Raw genomic sequence first — 22020 nt, forward strand, 5'->3', positions numbered from 1 at the left:
TGTAATTAATCCAGTTCTGCAGAATTCCTTGGCCCAATGCCAATGTTATAAACTCAGACGTCATGCCTGAATGTTTCACATTCCTACGGAATCAAGCAGACAATATGTAGTTTCCTCAATACTTGTGTGTTCCTTGTTGCCCCTGAAATAGTTGTCAGTTAGTTGAATTGTTCCTCTGTAAATATCTGACAAAATGTCATTACCCTCATGATAAACATTTACTGTAAACTCCATATGATGTTATTGTCTTGTGCTGAGACATCCACACACACACAAATAACAATAGGCTACAATGCATTGCACTGGCGTGACGTCAGCCTTGCCTGGCGAACCTGTTCTTAGAAAAGGGACATGTGATTGAGGGTTGGAAGACACACAACAAGACTTAAAGGTGCGCGTGTGTTTAGTGACAGTGCTGCCTCCGTAGACTAACAGCTACAATTTCTGAAGGTATGTTCTCTCTATTAAATATTATAATGTTATCCCCCTTGGATAAGAGTTCTCTGTGTGTGCACTGACCTTGTAGTTGGAGCACCACATCTTATGTGAGGAGAAGCTGCTGTTGCTTTAAAGCCAAAGGTCTGTTTCTATATTTCATGTGACTAAGTATCTGACTAGGCTATATCTTATTGCACTGTGTTGTTATATAACATCATACCATGTTTCCGATCTATCACTGATCTACTGTATATACACTTTTGTAAAAGGAAATGTGAATTTATTAGAGCCAATCTACTGCTGTAATCCTTCTACAGTCTAGTACTGTACTACGTCTAGTACAATCTGTAGAGGTAGTAGGCCTAATGTACTACAACAATCTGCTACTGTACATTGAACTGGGCCATGACCTGCAGTAAGAAAGGAAGATAATTATGATGTGAAGAGCGGAGGATGTTTACTCATCTGAAAGATATTTTTATCCCCCAGTCATTAGGACCCACCCATCGGCCATGCAGTTTCCTGCTATCCCTGGAACCCAAGTGTCCACGCCTGTGTATGGGAAGAGTAAGTTATTAATGTTACACGTTGTAAAATCTTTTGTGAACAGAAGACAATTTTGTGAAACGAAATACTCAAATGAAAAATGAGTTTTCGTCATTAGTTTATTTAAAACTACAAGTCAGCATAATGATGACTCCGCGGGTAATTAATCCAGCTCTGCAGCATTCCTTGGCCCAATGCCAATGTTATCAACTCAGACATGCCTGAATGTTTCACATTCCTACGGAATCAACCAGTTAAACACGTAGTTTCCTCAATACTTGTGTGTTCCTTGTTGCCCTGAAATAGTTGTGTAAGTTAGTTGAATTGTTCCTCTGTAAATATCTGAGAAAATGTCATTACCCTCATGATAAACACTTACTGTAAACTCCAAATGATTGTATTGTCTTGTGCTGAGACATCCACACAAAGGTCACGTCTGAATTCTTACAGACGGAAAATCATTACACTTACTTGGGCGGCAATTGCCATTGAATTCACTTGGAGCTTTTACTTCCTGTGAGAAAACATCAGTTGGCGTGGCGCTGTGTCTCCACTTGGCGGGCCAGCCTGTCTTCTTAAATGGGGGCCAGTCAATGAGCTTTTGCCTGAGCAGGCGTCACTTCCTTTCTACAGGCTGCTGTATTCAATGAGCTGATTCAGCACAGAGAGAGGCTGTGTGCTGTGTCTTCTCTGGCCTCCACACTGCTATAGCCTTTCACCTCCTCCCTGCCTCCACCCTTTCCCCCTAATAAACGGCCCAGCTGACCCTCCCATCCCCCCACAAGCCTCCACTCACACACCCATGCCACATGAAGCCCAGCTCTTAGTGAGTGAGTGGAAAAAGTTACACCAGCCTTTCTGTGTGTTGGCCAGGCAATCGAATGCAGCAGCACACGCCACTGTCCCACAAGCTGAGCTGCGTCTGATCCCAGTCCTCTACTCAAGGTATTGATGCGCTTTAATGGCTTTATTCTGCTGTCACTCACTGAGAAACTTCTATTTTCAGCCTGAGGTGAGGTTGTTGCTCAGTACAACTATTCTATTTAATTGGATGTTTAAACTAGAAATCCAGAGACCTGGGTTGTTATGGTTCTGTCTTTGTTTTAATGTACATGTTAATTTTGACTCATCAGATACAGATACAACTTTGTTTTGGTAACTTTTGTTTGGTTGTAAATCACAGCCAAACAACACTTAAAAGTACAATTAATGTTGAAGTCACTGCCGGTGACTATCCCTCCACATGTTCCTTTGACACAATCAGTCAAACACTGGGGCTGCCTTTTAAACAGCTAAGCAGTATTACATTGATTGAAATCTGCTAACAAATGAAATTGCTTCAGCGGCAACAGCTTTTTAAGAGCAGGACCATCTCGTTTGAACACATCGTATTCCAGCTCAGAGGACAGGCAACAATGCAAAGTAGTTTTCTTATGTCTCCTATAAGCCATTCAGCCCCGCTATAATAACACTGCCACGGGCTGCTACTGCTGGGTGGGATACAGACGTCAGGCTCACATGGAGCTAACGTCCTTTTCTCCGACAGACAGCCCCAGCATGGAGAGCCCCTTGAGTGCAGAATCAGCTCCCCCAACCCCAGCTCCCAGAAACCATACTCCTTCTCCAAGACCAAGAGCTGAGGCCCAAGAGTTGAGAATGGAGGAGAAAGAGAGAACAGCGGACACAGAGGAGGACCCTATATATCTGTCTCTGTTATCAGAAGTGTCCGTGCTTGTGGATGAGCCAGCAGAGGATGCATCAGAGAGGGCTGAGGAGAGAGCTGAGAGAGAGGCTCAGAGGCAGCTCCTGGCCACAGAGGAGCTGGTCTACACAGAGAGGAACTACCTGAGACTCCTCCAGGTCTGCACCTGCACCATCAGGAGCAACCTGCAGAAACTCCAGGTACTGTGCTGCATAGGGCTAAGAGGGTTTCCTGAACATGTAACCTGACCAGTGAAAGCTCTGGGCCCCACTGGGACTACAGTCAAGTTACCGCTCTCTGAGATATATCTTGAAGCACCATGCTTTATTTCCTTTCACGTCTCGGAAAGTTTTTCAATGACCATATAATCGAATGTCTTTGATTACAAGGACACGCTTAAAACAGGAGTCTCGTAAAAACAGGTTGGTATCACATTTTATGGGGTGGAAGACAGGCCTGTCTATGCATCAGCCAGTTGTAATGATGGAGGGGATAATGTCATTATATGTGGGAGAGAGGATGGAGGGAGGAGGATAAAGATATGGAGGGGATAATGTCATTGTACATGGGAGAGAGGATAGAGGGAGGAGGATAAAGAGATGGAGAGGAGGAGGGGATAATGTAATTATATGTGGGAGAGAGGATAGAGGGAGGAGGATAAAGAGATGGAGGGGATAATGTCATTGTACATGGGAGAGAGGATAGAGGGAGGAGGATGAAGAGATGGAGGGGATAATGTCATTGTACATGGGAGAGAGGATAGAGGGAGGAGGATAACGAGATGGAGGGGATAATGTAATTATGTGGGAGAGAGGATGGAGGGAGGAGGATAAAGAGATGGAGGGGATAATGTAATTATGTGGGAGAGAGGATGGAGGGAGGAGGATAAAGAGATGGAGGGGATAATGTAATTATGTGGGAGAGAGGATAGAGGGAGGAGGATAAAGAGATGGAGGGGATAATGTAATTATGTGGGAGAGAGGATAGAGGGAGGAGGATAAAGATATGGAGGGGATAATGTCATTGTACATGGGAGAGAGGATAGAGGGAGGAGGATAAAGAGATGGAGAGGAGGAGGGGATAATGTAATTATATGTGGGAGAGAGGAGGGAGGAGGGAGGAGGATGGAGAGATGGAGAGGAGGGGATAATGTCATTGCATATGGGAGAGAGGATGAAGGGAGGAGGATGGAGAGATGGAGATGAGGAGGGGATAATGTCATTGTATATGGGATAGAGGATGGAGGGAGGAGGATGGAGAGGACGAGGGGATAATGCCATTGTATATGGGAGAGAGGATGGATAGGATGAGGGGATAATGTCATTATATATGGGAGAGAGGATGGAGGGAGGAGGATGAGAGATGGAGAGGAGGAGGGGATCATGTCATTGTATATGGGAGAGAGGATGGAGGGAGGAGGATGAGAGATGGAGAAGAGGAAGGGATCATGTCATTGTATATGGGAGAGAGGATGGAGGGAGGAGGATGGAGAGATGGAGAGGAGGAGGGGATCATGTCATTGTATATGGGAGAGAGGATGGAGGGAGGAGGATGGAGAGATGGAGAGGAGGAGGGGATCATGTCATTGTATATGGGAGAGAGGATGGAGGGAGGAGGATGAGAGATGGAGAGGAGGAGGGGATCATGTCATTGTATATGGGAGAGAGGATGGAGGGAGGAGGATGGAGAGATGGAGAGGAGGAGGGGATCATGTCATTGTATATGGGAGAGAGGATGGAGGGAGGAGGATGGAGAGATGGAGAGGAGGAGGGGATCATGTCATTGTATATGGGATAGAGGATGGAGGGAGGAGGATGGAGAGATGGAGAGGAGGAGGGGATCATGTAGTGGTGGGTGAGCAGTAAAGTCAGTCTGTACCTTCTCCCCTACCACAGCCACAGCTGCCTAACCTGGACAGCATGTTCCTGTACATAGAGGAAGTGATCGACGTGTCAGGGCGCCTCCTTAGCCTCCTGGACCAGAAGCAGTTGACACCCCATGATCCTCTCTTCCTGGAGACTCTATGTAAGTAGTAAGAATAGTGCAGTTCTGTATCAGTACAGTTTCCTTGGCTGGAATACACCGAGTGATTTTCACTCCCGGGCAGTTACTAATATATTTGCACCTGCACTACCACACCTACTAATCCTATGAGGCTATCATGAACAGGCTCATGTCCACCCCCTCTGTTGATACCAGCTGCTTGTCATGATGTGTTCTACATGGCTGTGTGTATTAAAGTCCTATTAGTACATGTTCCACGATGGTTATTAGCAACACTGACACATACAGTCCCCCTTGCAGTCAAGCTGCTTGGATGGGTCAGCGAGATAGCGAAAAACAAGACGTCTCCCTCTGTGGGGACCTTGTTAGCCTCAGTTATATTTCAATGTGGAGCAAACAACAGTGCCAAGTTCCCTTTTTCCATTATTTGTTGACCTTGTTCAGCACCTGGACTGCTAGGTGTTCAAACGTTGATATTCTCTGCAGAGATCAAACCTGCAAGAACGACAACATAACAGCAACAAAATTAAACGCCTTTATATATTCATTTGGATCACCTTAGCAACGATCCATGGGATGGATAAAGGACAACATGGGAGGCATACAAGTACATTTACATCACTTCATGAATACTTGATTCATATCCCCTTCAGGTGATGCCTTCCTCAGTCTATCAACAGACATGGAGTCGGCATACAAGGAGTACCTGGCCAACTACAACACCGTCACAGCGTTAGAGAACAGCTACAAGCAGAAAGATGCCCTGTGGACTGAGATAGTGAAAGTCATCAAGTCCTCAGAGTATGTTCAAATCTCCCTCTGCAAAATCCATGACTGAAACTGGCCTTGATATCACACCCCATCTCTATTGTGTTATGCACCTCCATGTTTTCTCACTATAAGTCCAGGAAGTATGACCAAGTGAGACTGTTGTGTACAGGCCAGAGGTGAATGCCACCTCTCTGAGCTTCTTCCTGGTGATGCCAGTCCAGAGGATCGCCCGCTACCCTCTTCTCCTCCAGACCATCATGAAACACACAGAGCCTGGGCACCCGGCCTACTCTCTTCTGGAGCAAACTGCCCACACCGCCATAGCCCTGAACTGCAGGATCAATGAGTACAAACGCTTCAGGGAAGTAGGTGAGAACATGAGCTAGCTATCACCATCTAGTAATCATTCCCTGTGATTGGTTCTACTATTCAGACAGGGATGAGGAATTGATAGATTGTGGCCCTTGTCTTCACTTATTCCTGAACACCCATATTAGAATTTGTTGTCTTGTCATCACAGCCGACAAATACAAGAAGACGGAAACCCTGACTATAAGGGATAAGATGAATCGTCTGAACAGCCACAGCATCGCTAAGAAGACGGCCAGACTGAGTCAGTTCATCAAACATGAGACAGGGATTGCACCAAAGGTAAGCTACTGTCTGTGCCGGTCCTTGTTAAGATCACTCAGCCATAAAATGAAGCTACACTTTCTACAAGTAAGAGAAACCGTGGTAAGAGAACAAATGATATGACTAGTGTTTACCTGCTGTATTCAAACCTTGATGCCATTGAGGAGCATTTGTTACATAAAGTATGTAGAGAGTCGTTGAACACAATGACTCATGCTATGCTGGAGGATTCTCACATGGTTATGAGTATTCCTTTGCGGACATTTTTATACATATTATTCATCAAGTCACAAACTGAAGCTCTGGTTCTCTTTTTAGCTATGGATGGTAGAACTACTAGAATGTTCCTCTTTAAATATCTGTTACGATTTATAGAGTTTACTGTTAAAGGGGTACTTTGGGAGTTTGGCAATGAGGCCCTTGATCTACTTCCTCAGAGTCAAATGCACATGTAGACACTATTTACGTCTCAGTGTCCAGTATGAAGGAAGTTAGAGGTAGTTTCTAGAGCCAATGCTAACTAGCATGCTAGCAGATACCGATAGACTTTGAGTCATTGCGCTAACGCTAGTTAACATTGGTTCACGAAACTACCTCAAACTTCCTTCATACTGGACACAGAGATGTAAAAATGGTATCCATGAGTTCATCTGACTCTGGGGAAGTAAATAAAAAACCTCATTGCTAAAATCCCAGTGTCCCTTTAATAACTTCCCTCTGTTCCATTCCAGCTGGTAGATGAGGAGTTTGATGCCTTGGAGGGATTTTTCTATCTCCTTGAAAATGGTATCACCGTGCTACATGAAAATGTGGAGACATATCTAGACCATCTACAGGTGAGCTTTTGTTGGCCCTAGCCCTTTGTCATGGAGACCAGAGTAAGATCACCATGACAACACTGGAATCACTTTGTTTATGTGTGGCTTTCCACTCAAATATAATTAGTGCACAATCCCTTAGCATTCACTTCTGGCTTGGCATCCTCTTCCACTAAAGAATGGCTAAAGCTCTGATCTGAAATACTTTTTAAAATTCTTCAGTGGTGAGCAGTTGACAATTTAGAGACAACGTAACTGTAACAAAATCAGTTTAAAATATTCAGTCTGCTACTCACTGCCCCACCTGATATGTGAATGCAGTCCCTCCCTATTGCCAACAACCACAGCCACCACTGCCGCTCATAAACCATGCATTACTGCCACACAGATGTTTACGTTTCCCCCCATGTCTAATTCTAGTTCATGTTGTAACTTTCCTTCCATTGTTATATTCCAGAGGTTTCTTAGCTGTCGACCAGAGGAGTTTGATCTTGACATGGATGGTGAGAAGCCTGCTATATGCTACAAAGAAATCATAACAGCACTGAGGCAATGGATACTTCCTACATTTGTAAGTTAAACTGCAGTACCATGTTGTTATGTTACAAAAATAGTCATCAGAAAAATACTTATGCCTGTGGACGAGTTTCACTTTCCTTCTTGTCAGGCCTGTCCTTCAGGCTTCAGACTACGCTGTCTGGACCTGACACGTGTAACTCCCCTCCCCCGCTCATCCCTCTATCCCATCCCCCTCTCTCTCTCTCTCTCCAGGAGAAGAGGATGAGGACTTTGGTCCACAAGCCCATCTGTGCCCTGAGAGAGCTCCTGGCGGGGCCTCGTAACCTGATCAGTAAGCGTCTGGACAAGCTGCTGGACTACGAGCTGATCGAAGAGAAGCCCAGTCTGAGCTACGATGAGCAGGCGGTGGCTAACACCTATAAGACCATCAACACCCTGCTCCTCAACGAGCTGCCCCAGTTCAACGGCCTGGCCCTCACCCTGCTCTGGGGCATGCTGGGGGCTTTCAGCTGCCTGCACAAGGACCTGGCTAAAGACATGGAGCAGCTCTTCCAGGGCTTCACCCAACAGGTACACAATAATACAGTACTGGAGTAGAGGGGATGACTAGCATGTTTCTTGTGGGGGTACAGACAGATACCTATTTTCTCTATGATCCTAAAGGCTACATTAGTGAAGTAGCAGTTTGCTCATGTATTTGTTACTACTTTTAGAATCAGATTTCAGTGGGAGCTATACCAAAAGCAGAGATGATGCTGAAGTTAAACTTGACTATTTGTCTCATCTCATGTCTCTTTGCAGCTCCCTCACGGTTCCCTGGAGCCGAATGCATTCTGGGAGTGGGCGGAGTGTTCGGTGCTGGAGGGTGCAAGGAGGCTGGAGAGCCTGTGTTGGAATGTGAAGGACCAACTCAATGCTCCCATTGTCCAGGTCAGTCTCAACAGAAGCTCCACTATAATCTGTTTGGTGGCGATGGGACTTGTTGTTGGGTAACATCGCCAGGGACAGTGTGTGTACACATCCACAGCCCCACGGGACCTGTCAAATAGCAGCAGGATGATTCATACTACACCTACTGTATTCGCTGTCAATGTTACGATGCCACATTATGTGTTTGGAATAACCTGAATTTGATCAAGGTTGCTATTTCTACTAGCCTTGGGGTTAACTGTTGATGGTTCTGAGGAAGGTGAGTCACCTGAAGGGACAACTGCTAAATGGGATATATTTATATATACAACACTCAACACAAGCCCATTTGTCAAAACCAACACACGAGAACACATGTCACAACTCACAACATTAACCTGTATTTCCTGTGATAAACCCCTAGCAAAAATATACTGGAAATTACATGACATTTTCCCCCCAGTCAGAAACAGAAACCACCATTAATTTAGCTTGGTCATAATACAGCAATAACTTTACTCTGGCTAGCTCATGGCTCCTATCATCACCATATCACTGCTCATTACTTTAACTGAAGAGAATGTGAAACTGCCGAGTGGGGAGGGAGGAGGAGGGGAGAGAGAACTGGTGTAGATTCATCTTCCAGACTAATCTAGACATCTCACAGCCCATGTTATAAGCTGCACTTTGTCTGTCTGCGGTGTTAAGGAGCAGCTCTCCTGGCTGTAGGCCTCACAGAACCACAGCAACCTATTCCTTATATAGTTCACCAGCCCTGCTCAAAAGTAGTGCACTATATAGGGAATAGGGTGCGATTTGGGACATAGCCAGAGATAGTAATGAGACTCAGCCTGTCAGGTCTAGAGGAATAAATGAGAGCACGAGGGAGGATGGGCTGCTCATCTGTGGCTAGAGATGACTCCTACTTACAGGTAGGCACCAGTTCTACAGTACTAGAAAGAAACAGGATCGCTTCATTAGCTACTCTTAGATGACATAGTGAAGCCATTTAAACTCTAGAAGTTACCCTGGCTGGTAGTTGAGCAGGTGAACACCAGTGATAATGAACATGGTGAATGACTAGCTGGGTCCTTACCAGTTCCAATATCTCTACCAGAGTCGTGTTCATTAGGACACACCTTAGCAAAACGCTTAACACATTTTTGCAAAGGAAATAAAGAATTGACATTTCTTATTGAACGAATTCAAGTCCTCCCTTCCTATTTGTCTTCTCCTCCATTTGGTGTGCAATGACCACAACGCTGTCCTCCCAGCCTCTCAGCCCTGGCTCTCAGAAGCGTCTGAAGGTCCTCACAGACAAGCACGGCTCAGGGAAGATCTACCAGCTGATGGGTCATGTGGTGGGGACCAGAGACCTGGACCTGAGCCTGAACAGAGGAGAGCTGGTGGCCATCATCAGTGAGATGGACACACGGGGGGACAGACGACGATGGCTGGTCGACGCTGGGGGTAAGACCACCAAGACATTTATCCTTTTCACTAGAGGGGCTGATCTTTAAAATAACAAACAGCTTTACTTTCTAAAAGGAAAGTCAGTCCTTAATTCTGTCAATGTAGCAGTGAATACCAAACCATAATGCTTATAATGCAGCCTCATTCACCACCAGTTAAGGTGGAGACACCTAATGGTTGTTTACTGTTACTGCTGTATGGGAACCATTCATCTATGCCAGTGAGATCTATCAAGCCAAATAGATTTGATTAATTATAGGACAACGTGTTTTATATACCGTACATCTCATCAGATTATAATTACTTATGATTTCACGTCTTCCAATCATCTACACCAATCTCCCTGTGTCCAGGTCCAAGAGGATACGTCCCCTCCTCCAAGCTGGTACGTTACCACCAGGTAACTGTGGACCCTCCCCCATCCCCTCATCTGATCACTACCATGGATCACGCTGGGGGGGTCAGACGACACTCCTGCACGCCTGGCGTCGGGCGACCCTCCTACACCCCTGATACCCCCCAGCCCCAGCTCCTGAGGTCTATGTCGTTGACAGTTCCCTGCCTCCAGGTCAGTGACACTCTGAGCTGCTTGCCCTCGGCAGCCAGGTTGAAATGCAGACTTCCCCAAACCTTCTCCTGAGTGCTTTATTCATCTATTTCTTTTAGTTCTTCAAACATCATCATACATTGTTGGAGTGTCTCTCTCACACACGCACACACACACACACACACACACACACACACGCACACACACAGAAGAATTGTATCTGGGTTCGTTCTGTCTGTGTGGCTGAGCTGTTGAAATGCAGCTCTCCTGGTTGTTAAAGTGAGTGATTCTCCTCGTGACCTTTGGGAGGCATCTATCATACTCTTATAGCCAGCCCTCTTCATGCACCACTGACATTATGATCACTAATCATAGACAGGTGACATGCGATCTGTTATGTACTTGAGTGAAGACCCAAAAGCGGTTTTAACAGAAAACAGAGTTCTTTAATGAAAAACAGGAATGGCATAAATCCTCTTCCAACGTAGTCAATGGAACAAAAGAACGTAGTATAATGCAGGATGCACCTGCCAGGCAGACTCCGACAGGATAGGACAAGGTGGAAGCAAACGGGACGACAGCTTGCTTCTGGCATCAAAAACACAAACAAGAATCAGACACTGAAAGTAGCAGGAACAGAGAGAGAAATAGAGACCTAATCAGAGGGGGAAGAGAGAACAGGTGGGAAAGAGTGGATGAGCTAGTTAGGGGAGATGTAGAACAGCTGAAGAATGAGAGACAGAGAAGGTAACCTAAAAAGACCAGCAGAGAGAGACAGAGTGAAGAGAAAGGACAGGAACAGACATAACAAGACATGACACGATCCTGCTAAGGCTTTGATTTTTCAACATGGGTGGTCCGTTTTAGTCTGTTCTTTCTGTCAAACATCCTTGCAAAGCTAAGTGTGTGTCTGTCAGAGCAGAGGAGACCGTGGTTGGGCTCAATTCAGAATTCCAATTGAATGCTTACATTTTTACTGAATTTGAATGTAAGTAGTAAACAGGATATAGAATTACAATTTGAATTAAAGGAATATAATTGAATTCAGTAAAATTCTATAAACAGGTGTAGTCTACACAAATATACACTGAGTGTACAAAACATTAGGAAACCTGCTCTTCCGTGACAGACTGACCAGGGGAATCACATTGAAGCTATGATCCCTTACTGATGTCACTTGATAAATCCACTTCAATCAGTGTAGATTTTATGTTTATTGTTTTATTTAACCTTTATTTAACGAGCCAAGCCAGTTAAGAAAAAAATCTTATTTACAAAGACGGCCGAGCTGAAGGGGAGGAGACAAAGGATTTTTAAGCCTTGAGACAATTGAGACATGGATTGGGTATGTGTGCCATTCAGAGGGTGAATGGGGAAGACAAATGATTTAAGTACCTTTTGAACAGGGTATGGTAGTAGATGCTAGGTGCACCGGTTTGTGCGTCAAGAACTGCAACGCTGCTGGATTTTTCACGCTCAACAGTTTCCCATGTCTATCAAGAATGGTCCAACAACCAAAGGACATCCAGCCAACTTGACACAACTGTGGGATGCATTGGAGTCCACATGGGCCAGCATCCCTGTGGAACCCTTTCCACACCTTGTGGAGTCCATGCCCCGACAAATGGAGGCTGTTGTGAAGGCAAAAGGGGGTGCAATTCAATATTAGTAAGTTGTTCTTAATGTTTGGTATAGTTAGTGTATAAGGTAGGGTCTAATATAACTGCATTGTTTGTTGAGAAATATAATGAGCTATTCTAAGCACTAAGGTTAAAAGAGTAAGGGGATAGTTCTGACCTGAGTTAAACATGCGTAAATGGAACGTAATTACCTTTTTCCTTTTCTACTCATATTCTAACCTTGATCCTAAGCATGACAATAGCATGCTATTCACCGCTATTCATTTGGGGTGGAGATGTAAGAAATGAAGGTGTGGCAGAGGAGTGTCTCGAGATACGCTGTATTCTGACCTTGACCAGACGCCGTAATAACGTGTGAGGAATCCATGAATAAGGTTGAGCAAACCTGCAGGTTCCAAGTGGAAAAAGCCTTTACTTTATTTTTTCAGACCAAAAAGTTATATATTCTTTGATATCTGGTAATGTGACATGTTGGATTCAGTGAAACTCATGTTCTGTGACTGAGCAGGATTTCTTTGAATTGCAATTAATTCAATTATATTTCCTGTCACTGAAACTCAAATCAAAGATTGTCTATTATATTGACAAAATATTCAAGTGACCACTCTAACAATGGAAATACACATCTTCAAAGATGAAAGGCAGGCGGGAAGAAGCAAGATCAGGCAAGACTATTCTAGCCAATAAAGGTGAGATGGGCGCGTGAACAACAGGCCATAGAGATGGATGACTCACCTTTGTATCAGTGTCATTTTGGCGTATGTGACAGCATGGGCAATTTTAAAGTAGTTCATTTTATTCTTCATCATTGGCTGATTTGCTCCCAATAATATGAATCCCCACCCAGTGCACTTCTTCACCCAGTTTACTTCTTTCAACGGCAATGTCCATGCTAAAACAGGTTATAGCCGTGATGAGTCTTCTGTCTCCGTGACAACAGGCACAACTCCGATGTAGTCTATTTTTGTTGTTGTTGCCAAAATGCCATGTGCGTCCACTTATATCAGTGCATTCGTAACAACCTAACCATTATGAAACATATTTTTGATCAAGTAAGCCTTACATGTAGCAAATTAGCAATAACATTCAACACCTCCATACAAAAATTCCTCAGGTGCTTATTTTCATGAAACCTCTCACTTCGCCTCTTCCTCTCTGTTTAAATAAAAATTCCACACCCTGTGTCATGTGACTAATTCTGAAGTGATCCCAACCCTGGAGGAGACAGATGGTAATTAGTAGTCCAATACCATCACAGGCCACATGGCGGAGCCATTAACCTGCACTTACATGCCCTGCTGATGTTTCTCTAGTTATGTTGTCCAGAGGTGAGCTGTGTTTTCTAATGGCCACCAGGCTAAATACAATCAATCTCTAGGGCATCATGCTCATTACTAAAGCCTTGTTTGTCCTGTCTGTTCTGACCTCTGCGGTGTCTTTGCAGGTGCTCGCAGGCTATGACTTCATGGCAAGGAGCAGTCACGAGGTCTCTCTGAGGGCGGGGGAACCAATCAGAGTCCTGGAGCCCCATGACAAGAAGGGTAGCTGTGACTGGAGCCTGGTGGAGGTGCGGGGGCAAAGGGGATACGTGCCCTCCAACTACCTGACAGTGATGCCCACATCCACAATGCCCACCGCCCCTTACCGCTAGGGTTGCCCTGGGTAACCAGCCACCAGCCGGTCTGAGCTAGACACTGCCACTCAACCCTTCACTGCCACAAAGATCATCTTAGCAGGGGAAGCCTACATCCACAGGAGAGAGAGAGAGCGAGAGAGAGAGAAGGAGAGTTTGTGTGCTGTTGATTGAATCACAGATTTGTGTGTGAAGTGGCGAGGCTGGCATTTGCAGGTAGAGTGCTCCAAGCCCTCAACTGCAGCTCTTATTAGCATGTAAGTGGGAGGCCGCTTCCATCACCAGGAACCAGGGGTGCAATGCTGCTTTTTCCCTGGAGAGACTGACTGACTGACAGGCAGGTAGGAATGCCTCAGCACAGCATGATGATAGAGGAGAGCAGGCAGTCCATCAAGCTTATCTGTCTGTCTGGAGTACTCACTCACTCACTCACTCACTCACTCACTCACTCACTCACTCACTCACTCACTCACTCTCTTACGCACACACACACACACACACACTATGTAGTCTGGGCGCTGGCAGTTAAACAGATGGAAATATGTACAAACTCCATTTTGATGTACCACTAGCACTGTCAGGTGACTTGGCCACTGACGTTGACAGTAATGCAGATTATGCTTAGGGGAAATAATTTTCTGATTTCTAGGAAGAATGAGGTCGGCAAACCTTAATGCTCGATTGCATGGTCAAATAAGGAAAGTGGTTAAGATAACTTGTTCGAATGGATGAAGCGGATCTAGTTTGATTCCAGACATGAAATGGCAGCAAAGGTGTGTTACTAAAGCAATGACATATTAGGTTGCTTTTTTTATTTTACAAGTGAGTTAAGAACAAATTCTTATTTTCAAAGATGGCCTAGGAACAGTGTGTTCCAGAATGGCAGATCTGTACCTTGTCAGCTCGGGGATTCGAACTTGCAACCTTTCGATTACTAGTCCAACGCTCTAACCACTAGGCTAGCCCTGATATTGCTTTAATAAGACAGTTGTTGTACTGCAGCTAGCGGAGCCTTCTCATTGGTCCAAATATCAGGGCAGAGTGAGAAGACCAGACATTACCTGGTGCTGCATTTGGGCTGACTGGTCTCGACAGACATAACTGTCTTCTCTCAGCTGGCCACAAGGGGGCGCACCACACCAGCGCTCACCCAACAGATGTCTGTTGGCTTTAACTTTAGCCTCTTCATTATTAGCTCAGTCGACAGTGACGTTAATCTTCTGGTGGATGTCACACAACCTAAACATGTTCATATCTTACCAGTGTGATCATGGCATTCCTTTTGCTGTCAATATCTGCTACATAATATGATCTAAAGAGAACGTTCTCTCTGTAAGCCCACTGTCACGGTATAGATGTCATGTTTTTTAAATTGTTTTTATTTCATTGATTTAACACAGCAGGACCGTGCGTCAGGCTTTTCATAATAATCTCGGATGATATGAAGGAAGAAATCGCTGTTTGAAAGGGAGCACGGCTCTGTCAGTGCAGCAGAGTCACTGTTATGCAGATTGGTGCAGAGTAGTCACTGTGCCCTGGGTAATACAGCGCTCAAGCTGGGTATGCAGCTCTTCAGATAGTCACCTCTATTTTACCATGTTGACTCAGAACAGGATTTGTATTAGGCTCTAAGATGGTGCAGTTTCAGAATTGTATATATCATTTAAGGAAAGGCAACATACCTGAAGATAGTGGTGGTCTATATGAGAGTTATGATAACAGAGCTTTCACTAGGTTAGCAACAAAATGGAGGGTAATCACGTGTAAAATGGATGTCAGGGCTTTTAATGTTGTACTAACCAAACGATGCTACTGAGTGACACGTGTTGTCTTCCATATGACATTTAAACGTGTGGCGTATTCTGTGTTTGTGGTCGTCACTGCCTCAGCTAAGGACGGGTTGTCACCAGGGATGTGATGCAGTGACTCCCTGCAGCTACCGCTAACCCTAGGATGACAGAACCCTACGCAGCTCTAAAAATAAACGTTCTCTCATTCAATGGTTCTATAAATAGCCCACTGTCTGTATAGGATCTTCTGTTGGACCCTTGGCCTCCCCCCGCTGGTCACTGTTGGAACAGCAGTTTTACTCCAGCTACCTCTTCTGGGTGGTACATCGCAAAACAGCTACTGCAATACTACCTCTAAAGTGTTTCTGGGCTGCTCCTGGCGTAATGCTCTAAGGGAGTATACAGAAAGCAATTAGATTGGTTTTACTCTCTGTCTTAGATAATTGGGCTCCTGATTGTGAGGGAAATCCAGTGCTTTAATCAGGCAGGGCGAATCAAGGCGTCCATGTTGTTTCTGTCAGAATGTACATCACAATAACAATGTCTATCTGGCTGCAGCCTCATATTTGTGCTGGGCAGAATTTATTGTCCAATCACGGGGGGCTATATTACAGCAGTCAAGGGAGAGAGCATCTGTGTGCCGGGGGGCATTTTTCCTGGAAGAGTTCCCCTCCCAATTTGGGAGGAAGAGTTGAATCACATTGAATGTGATGGGGGCTGATCCATCCAAGCCGCACTAGGCTGGCCACAGAAATGGCAGCAGTAGGCCTGTCCTGGGCGCTTTAAACCAGGGCTGTATTTGGTAACCATTTGGCAACGCTCCTGATGCCGTTGCTTCTTTAAGGCCCTGTCAGCTGATCTCTCTGGCACAACCAATTTAGTTTTAACAATAGCTCGTCCCCTGTACTGCTGGACTAGAATGTGAACGTCTCCCCTGGCTTGTAGCAAATGTCTGGGGTTTAGAAGGTAGTGGTGAGACAGGTTAGGGAGGCACATGACACTCTGCCCCCATGCAGCCAGGAAGCCCCTTTCTCCTGATGTTCCCCTCGGGGACCTGGGGAGAGAGCCACTGACATGGTGCACTGGCTAACTGTGTGTCAGTCAGTGGAGGGACGGAGCGGGAGTGGGCCAAGGCAGCAGAGCAGATCTCCTAGTCAGGGGGATTGACTAGGCAAAAAATTCACAAAAATCCACAACATCAGGAGTTTATTGCTTTCTCCAGACCCTCTGAATAAGACATGAATAGAGATGGAACATGGACACACACACTGACATTCTGTAAGAAATGCAGTTCACCACGTTCCCTTAAACTTGATACAATTTAATCCATAAGTTTGCTCCACATTGACTTGAAACTTAATTCGTTATGCCTTTTGCATTTGAAGGAAGTTATTTGGCCTGCAATAGACTAGAATCCTGTCCAGAGAGTGTACTTGTACATCAAGCTGCTGCACGCTACTGAAAGAGGAGATACAACGCCCCATAGGGCAGAAGCCTGTCTTCAACAGGGACACTTAAGTGACATTTATAAAGTCATTGCTTTGATGTTCTATAACTCCATGCTTTCAATTGGCCAAACATATTTTGTAACCAAAGAGTAGTCAAGGATTGTTTACATGTTGATCTGCCCTGTGCTGTATAGGGCAGTGCCCTTTCCCTTAATGGAAATCACATTGACCCCTGTGTGTGGTGACAGTGGGACAGAATGGTCTGGGGCCTAATCAGACTGAAGGAGGGACCCAGGCAAGAGAGGAGATTTGAGGGCCAGGAGGATATGTGGTTAAAGGTGGAGGCAACACCCCCTTCCTCCTGACTTTTCCTAAAATGATGGCTAACTCTGACTCCATGGCCTCCTCTCTTTCTCTCTCACTATCTGTGAATTGTGGCACTGAGATGCCACTCTTTCTTTATTTAAACCCTTCGATATGCAGGCATGGACTGTCATGGCTACTGGCCAGCATTTGTCCCGCATGGTGGACAGGCAGCCGCTCAAGGTCTGTCTTGTTTTTCAACAGGGAGGACACGGCACTACCTCTCCAATTATGTGAAGAGCCTGACTGTGTTTTGAAACAGCCAGGCAGGCGGTCCATACGTAAGCTCTCGAGCCCTCTCCCTACTCCCTAGAGCCCTCTCCCTACTCACTAGAGCCCTCTCCCTACTCCCTAGAGCCCTCTCCCTGCTCTCTAGAGCCCTCTCCCTACTCCCTATAGCTCTCTCCACCTCTCCTTACTCCCTAGAGCCCTCTCCCTACTCCATAGAGCCCTCTCCCTACTCCTTAGAGCCCTCTCCCTACTCCCTAGAGCTCTCTCCACCTCTTCCCATCTCTAGAGCTCTCTCCACCTCTCCCTAGAGCTCTCTCCACCTCTCCCTAGAGCTCTCTCCCTACTCCCTAGAGCCCTCTCCCTACTCCCTAGAGCCCTCTCCCTACTCCCTAGAGCCCTCTCCACCTCTCCCTGCTCTCTAGAGCTCTCTCCACCTCTCCCTGCTCTCTAGAGCCCTCTCCCGACTCCCTAGAGCCCTCTCCCTACTCCCTAGAGCTCTCTCCACCTCTCCCTGCTCTCTAGAGCTCTCTCCTCCTCTCCCTGCTCTCTCCTCCTCTTCCCATCTCCAGAGCTCTCTTCCCCTCTCTAGAGCGCTCTCCCCTTCTCCCCCTCTACCTGTTCTTCTCTCTAGAGCTCTCTCTCCCTACACTCTCTTGTAAACAGTACTGGCCTAGGATGTCAGGGATGTAAACAGTCATCACATGGGTGCAGGACTTAGCGCTTGCGATAGTTTGGCACTCAGAGACACGCAGAGGGGGGAAGGAGGAGGGGGATGTTTATGTTCAATGTTAGAAAGGAGCCCATCCCAGTCATCCGACCTGGCACAAACTATATGGCATGTCCCCCTCTGGCAACCCGATAAGGCACTTTATAACACTTACATGACACTAAGCTCTATAGCGTTTCATTTATTCAAACTCTTGGAGTTCAAATTCGTAATCGCTGCAGTGAAAGTTTAGCTGATGCTGTGAGCTAGAGAAATATTTGTTTTGATTAGATTTGGTACTATTTTAATCTCGCTCTTTAAACTGTCAATCATCTCATGTTCTCTTGTTGCTGTAGTGTACAGTATGGACTATAGCTTACAGCCAAATTAAATGCTATATTGCTATAGCAGGAAATAACTTTGTTTTTTCAGTTGTACATGTTTACATTAAACATATATACAGTACTACTGGGCGATGTATGTTCTTATGTCCTGTTTCTCATATTATTCTTCCCATGTACTGTTCAATTTTTCATGAAGTTGGAAATGTCAATGATGAGAAACTTGGGCATTGAAGGGAACATACAGGAAAGATAAGACACAGGGATCTTCTTGTATAACACATTGGATCCTTCGAGACACAGCCAGCAGTCAAGCCTCGTCTCAGCCAATAGGATGTGTCCTGAAAACAAATGTGCTATCTCTATCAGGATACATCCTGTGCTTTACAACTACACTCTGGGCCTGGAAGCCTTACAACTACACTCTGGGCCTGGAAGCCTTACAACTACACTCTGGGCCTGGAAGCCTTACAACTACACTCTGGGCCTGGAAGCCTTACAACTACACTCTGGGCCTGGAAGCCTTACAACTACACTCTGGGCCTGGAAGCCTTACAACTACACTCTGGACTTCGAAGACAGTTCCACTGATTTGATTCATTGTTCCCCTATAAGCAGGGCCTGATTTAGACCTCGGACGCCAGGTGGGTGTAATTAATTGAGGTAGAATAGAAGCAGTATGCTCCTTACCTCGTAGGGTAAGAGTTGAATGCCCCTGCTATATAGCATGTTCACACCCCTCTGTATTTGGCACCTGTGATCGATGCCACGTGAAGCTGGCTCATGCTACAGAAGACGCTTCACGCGGCAGCTAAATCTAAATCTAAATCTAAATCTTTTGACCTTCCTCTGCTCAATTCATCCCAATCCACCAATTCCTTAAAGCTGCCATCTTTTATGGATCCTCTCCCCAACTCTGTGGCCGTAAAATGAATAATTGGTCATTTGTCTTTGGGGAGAGGGCACAGTTATGAAGACCATACCTCTCTGGAATGGAGTCATTTGGTATTTTATTAGGATCCCCATTAGCTGTTGCAAAAGCAGCAGCGACTCTTCCTGGGGTCCACACAGAACATGAAACATAATACAGAATGACATAATACAGAACATCATTAGACAAGAACAGCTGAAGGACAGAACTACATACATTTGTTAAAGTCACACCAAGCCTACGTATGAGGTGTTGAGGTGAGGTGTTGTGGTGTTGAGGTGAGGTGTTGAGGTGAGGTGTTGTGGTGTTGAGGTGAGGAGTTGAGGTGAGGTGTTGTGGTGTTGAGGTGAGGAGTTGAGGTGAGGTGTTGCTTTATCTGTGTTTTGAAACCAGGGTTGTTGTTTATTTGAGCAATATGAGATGGAAGGAAGTTGCAATAAGAACTCTATATAATACTGTACGCTTGACGCTTTTTTGAACTGTGAAAAGACACCTGGTGGCATGTCTGGTGGGGTAAGTGTGTGTCAGCTGTGTGTAAGTTAACTATGCAAACAATTTGGGATTTCCAACACATTAATGGTTTTTATAGCTGGGTCAGCTGCATCTTAACTAGGTCTTTCCTTGCAGCACTGGACCATACGACTGGACAATAATCAAGATCCCCCCCAGGATCCTTCCCTGCAATTCAGTGAACACCTCATCCACCTTCACACAGCTACCCCCCCCCCCCCCTCTCTCTCTCCAGAATCTGTTATATGACCCTCCAGGGTGCTCTGAAAGTCTGCTGGCTTACATGAATAAGCATGGTTTAATCATGGAAGGGTAAGTATGTGTGGTTAGCTATGGGAGAGGGAACGGAGTGATTTGGCTGCTTGGTGTTGATGGACTCCCTGTCTTGTTTGTGAAACTGCCTGTGAGGAAGCCCAGAGCAGAGACTGGAGTGGATTGGAGACCGTGGGTTGATATTAACAGAGAGCAGAGCAGTCAACACACACAACAGAACCATGGAGACCAACCTCTGCCTTGCTGCCTCAGTCTGCCTTGCTGCCTCAGCCTGCTATGGCGACGGCTATTAGAAAAACACACGATACAAACAACATGCTGTAGATCATTTGAGAGCTGTAGCTGCCCTTCTCTGCCTCCCAGCCCCAGCCAGCCACTCAGTCAAGGTTACCTTGGAGCACAAGGTTGTCCATAATAGAGCTGACATCCAGGGAATACTACCACAGAACAATAAAACATGTTTGATTCTACTGTGATAAAACCATCACAAGTCAGAGCAGCTAGGACAGGACCCAGAGCATTCAGGAGCCAAGGGATGGGGTCACACCAGAGGTCAAGAGGGTCAGGAATGCACAAGGCCCTAACTGACTTTTTAGGATTTCCTTTCTTGCAGCCACTCACGTCCCAGTCATGTCCCAGCCAGCACCCATTCGTCCTCGCTCTAGCCCAGCTGTCACTACAAGTGACACGTTGGAGAGTTCAGTACGTTCATCTCAAACCCATCGAGGTCTTTGAGGAATCTGTGTTCTCTTTTGAATGTATGTTTATTGACTTGCAGAATATGTCACAAACACCTGGTCCACTTGCACTGTAATCCCTTTGCAGATGAAGGAATTTCAGGCCCTAATCCTGGCTTTAACACCACCCTCAGTGCACCATGCTGCCTGCCTGGTGTAAACAGTGTTGTCACTGTAAACAGTCAACATGTTGGATCATGAGCACCCAAAACAACACAGTTCTGATTGTCAATCCTGATAACAGATGCCTTGTCAATCTTTTCTATAAAGTAAGGATTTTCAAAATGACCATGACTGCATTTACACAAGTATTAGCTGTATGCTGTAAACCCTACATTCATCATCTTTTAACAAACACTGCTGTGAAATAGCACCCAAGCAATACCTTTTTAACAACAGCTGTTGTAAAATAGCATGTAAACAATAACTTTTTAACAATCACCGTTGTGAAATAGCATGTAAACAATACCTTTTTAACAATCACTGTTGTGAAATAGCACGTAAACAATACCTTTTTAACAATCAGTGTTGTGAAATAGCACCTAAACAATACCTTTTTTACAATCACTGTTGTGAAATAGCATGTAAACAATACCTTTTTTACAATCACCGTTGTGAAATAGCATGTAAACAATACCTTTTTAACAATCACCGTTGTGAAATAGCACCTAAACACCTTTTTAACAATCACCGTTGTGAAATAGCACCTAAACAATACCTTTTTAACAATCACTGTTGTGAAATAGCACCTAAACAATACCTTTTAAACAATCACTGTTGTGAAATAGCATGTAAACAATACCTTTTTAACAACCACTGTTGTGAAATAGCATGTAAACAAGACCAAGCAAGTCCAAATACCTCTTCATGATTTGGTGGAACCGAAAACATTTCCTTGCTTGGCTTGTGAGCTCAGCCTTAGTTGTAAAGTGTGTGTGTGTGTGTGTGTGTGCTCATGCTTCTCACATTAAAATGTTATTTGTCACATGCTTTGTAAATAACAGGTGTAGAATAACGTTTAAATGCTTATTTACGGGCCCCTTGCTACAACATATAC

General features: G+C 45.2%; 1 protein-coding gene across 1 annotated transcript; it reads left to right on the forward strand.

The window, feature by feature from the left end:
* The first annotated feature begins 363 nt into the window (after positions 1-363).
* On the forward strand, positions 364-18636 carry LOC135545700 (rho guanine nucleotide exchange factor 37-like). The gene is made up of 15 exons (XM_064973500.1): positions 364-450; positions 928-1005; positions 1858-1929; positions 2531-2886; positions 4582-4711; positions 5344-5491; positions 5631-5830; positions 5982-6112; positions 6826-6930; positions 7370-7483; positions 7684-8001; positions 8233-8361; positions 9615-9810; positions 10167-10381; positions 13445-18636. Exons 4-15 carry the CDS (start codon positions 2542-2544, stop codon positions 13649-13651), a joined length of 2238 nt encoding a protein of 745 aa, XP_064829572.1. The 5' UTR covers positions 364-450; positions 928-1005; positions 1858-1929; positions 2531-2541; the 3' UTR covers positions 13652-18636.
* Positions 18637-22020: the final 3384 nt, after the last annotated feature.

This window comes from Oncorhynchus masou, chromosome 9 (genome assembly GCF_036934945.1).
Source record: "Oncorhynchus masou masou isolate Uvic2021 chromosome 9, UVic_Omas_1.1, whole genome shotgun sequence".
NCBI lineage: Eukaryota > Metazoa > Chordata > Actinopteri > Salmoniformes > Salmonidae > Oncorhynchus > Oncorhynchus masou.